Genomic DNA, 6,605 nt, shown 5'->3' with positions numbered 1-6,605 from the left:
ACCTTAGTGGTCCCCTAATACTGTATCTGAAGTCTCTTTTATAAAGACCTTAGTGGTCACCTAATACTGTATCTGAAGGCTCTTTTATATAGACCTGAGTCCCACAATGAGGTTTCCTTAGCATGTGCCATTTCTGAGTCTGTAGCTTTTGAGCAGGGTTGGGGGGGCAGGGTGGAGGCTGGGGTGTGGCCTTGACCAACTGCCACTTTTCTCATTTGAAAGCCATGATGTCTCTCTCTCATGGGGGGATTATCTAGGCAGAGAAGGGGGAGGTAACCTTTACCCTTATGACCTCATAAGGAGCAAGATTCCAGATCGGCCCATCTGAGCTTTCATTTTCTCAAAGGCAGAGCAGGATACCCAGGGCTTGGTTTACACCTATCCCCATTTCTATCCGCTTGGGGTCTAAAGACAGGCTGGGGGAACGCATATTATTGTTAAAACAAACTCGTAAAGTGAAATTTTCGTGCCATGGGACCTTTAATGTGATTAGTAACTAGGGGTTGACCGATACTGTTTATTATGTTAATGAAACAGCAAACGATATGCACTTACATATACATGTAATAATAATAAATATTATATATATATACAAATAAAAATTCTTGTAGTCAAAATGAACATTTTGGGATTTTACAAACTCCAACACAAAAGTTTGTTTAAATGCTTTAAGCAATTTTTCATAAAACTGAATGTTTGAAAATAATACAAGTCAAAAAAGGAATGACTAAAAAAAAAAATAGCTTCCTGAAGTTTTAACATGCTTGTTTGTTTGCAGGTGTTGCAGATTGCTTATAGAGCTGTAGCAGAGCAAGAGTAGCACACTTTTTAATGAATCAACTTTATTGATTATTGGGCAAATAAAACACTGATACAGATAATCTGCAAACTGCCAAATGTAGGCCCTGATAATTAGACAAGCCAATAATTGGTCGAACCCTTTTAGTAACCCCTGTGCTTTTCCTACTAGGGTATTTTTGTGAATGTACCCAAGTCATCTTTGGTTTAAATGTATAATTAGGACAGAAGTGCCACTTTTAAGATTTACCGTATTCTCATTTTGGTTCAAATGGCCTTTTGAGATAGCTAGGGGGCACTATTATGATAGCATCAAAATCACTATTTTTAAAACACTGAGAAAGCTTGACGCAACATGAAACTTTGCTTCAAGTATCACCAGAGGATCTACACATGAACTCCAGCATTGAGAACATTGTTTGTGTGCACAGAATTGACAAAAAAGAGAGTTTTTGAACGACTCACTTTAGCTGTTGTTTTTTCCGGTTGGTGCAATCTTGCCAGTCAAACAGAATTTGTGTACACAAACAATGTTCTCAATATTGACTTCATGTGTAGAACCCCTGGTGATACTTGGAGCAATGTTTCAGGGTTTTTATTTTTTGTAGTGTTAAATAGGGATAATGTAAAGTAGGGATTTTGATGCTATCATAGTTGCGCCCCTAGCTCTCCCATTCAAAAGGCCATTTGACCCAAAACAAAAACACAGTAAATCTTAAAAGTGGCGCGTGCGTCCAAATTATGCTTTCAAACTAAAGTTTGACTGGGGTACACTTTTACAAAAATACCCTAGGTTTAATTTTGGCGAGAGGTACGCTTTAAAAGATGGTGTGGGAACGTTGGTGTGCGTGTGTGCAGGAGGTGTGGGGCTACCAGCCCTGCCTGTGGAAGATGATCCTGGTGGGTGTGGGAGCTGTGTGCTCCGGGGGTCTCCTGCTGCTGCTGCTCTACTGGCTGCCTGAGTGGGGCGTTAAGGTCACCTGCACATGCACCTCGCTGAGGGATGCACACACACTGCTGCTCAGGACCACGGTAGGAAAACACTTTCACACAATTTCATACAAATCTTTCTTTGTATGTTCTTTTTTATTCATACTGTACAAAGAAAACCATATATACCGTACACTAGAAGTGTGGGAAAACAGTGAAGTATGCGCTCATGAGCAAAAGAATGGAAAAAAGATAATCTGCAGGTTTCTTGTGACATTCATAGAGAAAGTTTGCACAATTATCAGAGAACTGTTATGGCTGAGAAGACCAAGTATCCCTCAGATTTTATTTCAAATAATTTCCACAAACCTCATGTTCTTGTTAAATTAACTCTGTTCTTAATACTCCCCAATCCGTCTATCATGTTGAATCCTCTGAGGATTGGGAAAAGTGTCTCAATTTTTTTGTGGATAAGATTGCCTCAATTAGAGCAAGCATCTCACTTCCTGCTTTTGACCCCTCTATTTCAATAGAGAGTGCAGCCGTTTTCAACCGATTTGAGTCTGTATCATCTCTACTCTCAAAAATATTGTTACACATCTGACACCCTCATTTTTTCCCATTGATACTGCCTTACCTTGCCTTTAAGGTGTGGGACACTGTTGACCCTTACATCCAAGAAATTATAAATAGCAGCCTTACTTCAGGTTCTGTACCAGCCTATTTTAAACAAGCAGTGGTGCAGCCACTCTTAAAAAAAACTAATTTAAACACATCTGCAATTTCAAACTATCACCCTATCTCTAAACTCCTAAAAAGATTTTAGAGAAGGCAGTTCTTTTACAGTTGCAGTCCTTTTTAGATACACATGGGGTTCTTGAGGTGTTTCAATCGGGATTTAAGACATTTCATAGCACTGAATCCGCACCTTTAAGAGTTTTTAATGATCTTTTAATCTCAACTAACTCTGGTGATTATTTAATTCTTATGCTTTTAGATCTTAGCTTAGACCACAGCTAACTGAGTGAGCTATAAGCCGCCCAGGTTTAGGTCATACTTGTCAGATAGAGATTTTAGAGTCAGTTTTGGGGGCTCTATTTCACCTTCTGTGTCCCTCACATGTGGAGTTCCACAGGGTTTGATTCTCGGGCCAATTCTTTTTTCACTCTATCTGCTTCCCCTTGGATGTATTTTAAAAAGACATAACGTCAACTTCCATCTCTACGCAGATGATTCGCAAATCTACCTGCCCATCACAAGAAATGATGATAGTTCTTGAAACAGGATTAGTTGATTGTTTAAATGATATTAAATCCTGGATGGCCTTACATTTTTTAAACTTTAATGTGAGTAATTCTAAGGTCATGGTGGCACCTCTGATGTCTCAAAAATAGACCTGGGCATTTTGCAACCTCATGTTAAGTCTGCTGTAACAAACCTGGGAGTAAAAATGGATTGTGATTTTAAAATGGAGAAGCAGATCAATTCCGTTGTGAAAGCAAGTTTCTTTCAATTTAAGCTTCTTACCAAGCTTAACGCCTTTTTATAACTCACAGACTCTTCAAGGCATTTATTACAACACACCTTGACTATTGTAATGCTCTGTATGTAGGTGTTAGCCAGGCCTCCCTTACTCGGCTAAAACTGGTTCAAAATGCTGCCGCTTGTCTCCTTACTGGAACTTGTAAGCGAGATCCCATCCCCCCTGTCCTTGCCTCTCTTCACTGGCTCCCAGTTAATTTTAGGATTGATTTTAAGATTTTATTGTTTGTTTTTAAAGGCCTTTATGGACCAGCTACAGTCTATATCACTGATCTGTTGAAGCCACATGCTCCTACAAGGTCATTAAGGTCTGCGAATTAGTCTCTTCTTGTTGTCCCTAAAACATAGCTCAAGAGCAGAGGGGATCGAGTTTCTCAGTCGCAGCCCCGAGACTGTGGAATGAATTGTCTCTTCCTATCAGACTGGCCCCCAGCCTTCCGCTTTTTAAATCGTGACTTAAAACACATTTTTATTCCTTGGCTTTTAATCCAGCACGAGAACTGAATGTATTTTTTTTTGGGTGTGGAATTCTGTCTATTTATTGTTTCATGTTTGATTGATGGATTGATTGATTGAAAAGACTATAAAAAGACTGCTACATTAACACAGGTATGTTTTGGTTTTTAAGCGGAGCTTTGAGCCAAAAGCAATCTTAGTGTGTTTTTAGCTTCAGTAGAACACCCCCCAACCGCATATCTCATCAACATTCTGGTATACTGGGCATAGATGGGAGGCGGCATGCTCCGTCTGTTGCAGGTTGTACGCAAGGTAACATTAGTAGCTTAGTCTCAGAGACCGATGGGACCCAATCAGGCGGTGAAATGTTGGCGTTGATGTTGCCAAAGGTCTCCGTTTCCGGCTGTTAAGATTGCAACACAAAGTGCAGAGTGCAGATTTAAAACCAAAAGTGTTTTCAAATGTCTCCGGTTTAGGGGCTCTAAAACACCAGAGCGGGAGGAATAAGAGGTGTAAACATTGAAAAAGATATTTGTTTTTAAACCAAAACGTAGCAATTTAATCTAATGTAAAGTAGCCTAAAGTCCCACCATTTTACATTTAAAGACAATCTGTCATAAGGTCACTAAGTTTTTAGTTACAAACTAAAGAATTTTACTACCAAGACTTCAACCTTATATATGATAATATCAAACAAGTTTGATTTGTTTGGAACGTCAGGACGGGAAAAAGACTAAAAAAAGCTTGGACAGAGTTTTATGACCTTACACTATACCATTGAGACAACGGGAGTGCGCCCCAAATCTTGCAACACTCTCGGGATTTCATTCAGATATGGGCAGTTTTTCTGCGCCACTAGAATCGCTTGAAAAGACGTTTAGCATAAAGGGAATTCAGCATTTGTGAATGAGGCCATTGCTGTGTTCCCCTGATAACACAAAAAAAGCAAACACAAAATTCGGCTTACTGTAACTTCATGTGTGTGTGAATCTATTTCTTCTTTCATAGACTTGTGCGCTCACTCTTGTGCTGCTGCTGCCTCTGCTGCTGCTCACACTACATCCTTATATTCTTTGGCACACATACTGGTTGTACACTGCAAATGATGAATTCAGTGTTGTCTCAAAAGCCAAGGAGAAAAATATTTATATTGTTTAACAGGATGAGTTCAGGCAGTGGTTTCGAGCCAAAGTACACGTGATGTCGGCTCCAGGGAAGAAGCCCTTAGACAGCCTGGAACTGCAGTCCACGGATCAGCTGACCAATGGAGACGGAGACCACGGCATCAGTGCTGTGCACCAGGAGCTTCATGGGAAATGTGTCCATGGACAGCCTGTTCAGGTACATCAGTGGGAAACAGTTTTTGTCTTTTTCATGTTGTGTTCTATCATAAATCACTGATCTGAGTACTTGATTGGTTTGTCGCCATAATGCGTGACTATTTTATATTAATGAACTTATGCATTTAGGAGGGGTGGGGGTGGTGTGCAATCAAGGAACGCTTGTAGCTCCATTGGTGTTGTTGTCATTACTTAGAATTCCTCATGGGGGCGACAGAAACTATGCACTATGGCTTTAAATATAGTCTAGCCCATTGATTGGCTGATTTTTGTTTGTAAAGTTGTTACACAGTCAATATGTGACCACCTTTTCCCCTTTTTAGATCCACTACTTCACCCACCACAACACTAAATACTACTGGAATGATGTGATGCAGAACTTTGAATTTCACAAGTAAGAGTCCCACTGAAACACAATGCCAGTGTATTTGGATCATTACGAAGCTGACATTTATTAATCAACTCAATTTAATTATTGAATAGTTGGTACAGTATTTATGGCTGTTGCTCTGCACACATTTCTTTTGGGCACTCACATGTGGCTCTTTGTAGTCTGGCTTATTTCAGGCTGATATGCTTCTACGTGACTCTTGCTGTTCTGTTTACACCTTCATGGTGGAATGCACTTATTGGAAGTTGCTTTGGATAAAAGCGTCAGCTAAAAGAAACGAAATGTAATGCACAGTAGAAATCGATGTGTGTGACTTTTCTAGAGGCTTGGAGGATGTGAAGATGAGCTGTGCAAGCATCCACTCCGCCCACAGCTCCGGGCTCTCTAAAACCCTGCAGGACTACAGGTACACACATAGTTCATATTTTGTCATTTACCAATTTAAAAAAGTCTCAATTTGTGGAGGAAATATCAGAATATGCACTTCCCGACAGGCATGTAATCCAACTAAAGTTACAAATTGCTTGAAATTTGCTCTTTCTTTAAAATCAGGAGGTTGTTTTTCGGGGAGAACGAGATTGCTGTTAGGGTGCCGTCTATATTCAAGCTTCTCATAAAGGAAGTGAGTTTAGACCTCTTTGCGTAATATCACATCTGACATTTCTTTCAGCACACTGTTATCATAAATGCCAATCTCTCTCTTCCTCCATCAGGTGTTGAATCCTTTCTACATCTTCCAGCTCTTCAGTGTTATTCTGTGGAGTGCTGAGGACTACTACTATTATGCTACCGCCATAGTTTTCATGTCTCTGATTTCAATAGCTACCTCTCTGTATTCCATTAAAAAGGTGAGTCCTACAGTAATAGCAGTTGCAGGGGGAAATGCCCATAATAATCCTGCTCCATAATAATCTTTCCAGAGAAATCTGTGCTTAGCATCTTCTCCGTTTGTGTGAAAGTTCTGCGCTTGAGGAAGTATGATTCCCACTTTATGATACAGTGTTCCTTTTATTCCAGCAATATGTGATACTGCATGACATGGTGGCAGCACACAGCGTGGTCCGTGTCTCAGTGTGCAGAGGAAATAAAGGTATGTTTGACTTGCTGGCTATTAAACTGCATTCACATTGCCTGGGTTGCCCATCAGA

The 6,605-nt window shown here is 40.1% G+C and overlaps 1 protein-coding gene across 8 annotated transcripts in view; it reads left to right on the top strand.

Annotated features, from left to right (window-relative positions):
- Window positions 1–6,605, top strand: part of LOC117953805 (probable cation-transporting ATPase 13A3) — a 45,878-nt gene that overhangs the window by 5,371 nt on the left and 33,902 nt on the right. For 6 of the 8 annotated variants that reach the window (XR_004658691.1, XM_034887142.1, XM_034887144.1 and 3 more), the window contains exons 3-9: window positions 1,657–1,830; window positions 4,888–5,067; window positions 5,390–5,460; window positions 5,780–5,863; window positions 6,010–6,079; window positions 6,171–6,305; window positions 6,475–6,547. Coding sequence is in view for 7 of the 8 variants with exons in the window: in XM_034887142.1 (XP_034743033.1) it covers window positions 1,657–1,830; window positions 4,888–5,067; window positions 5,390–5,460; window positions 5,780–5,863; window positions 6,010–6,079; window positions 6,171–6,305; window positions 6,475–6,547 (787 nt within the window). In the remaining variant the exon portion in view is untranslated. Of the gene's footprint in view, window positions 1–1,656; window positions 1,831–4,887; window positions 5,068–5,389; window positions 5,461–5,779; window positions 5,864–6,009; window positions 6,080–6,170; window positions 6,306–6,474; window positions 6,548–6,605 lie in introns of those variants that run through there. The other 2 variants (XM_034887146.1, XM_034887147.1) reach the window with 2 other exon arrangements.

Source organism: Etheostoma cragini, chromosome 12 (genome assembly GCF_013103735.1).
Source record: "Etheostoma cragini isolate CJK2018 chromosome 12, CSU_Ecrag_1.0, whole genome shotgun sequence".
Lineage (NCBI taxonomy): Eukaryota > Metazoa > Chordata > Actinopteri > Perciformes > Percidae > Etheostoma > Etheostoma cragini.
Note: the sequence above shows the minus strand (reverse complement) of the source record. Positions and strands in the feature narration are given on the sequence as shown.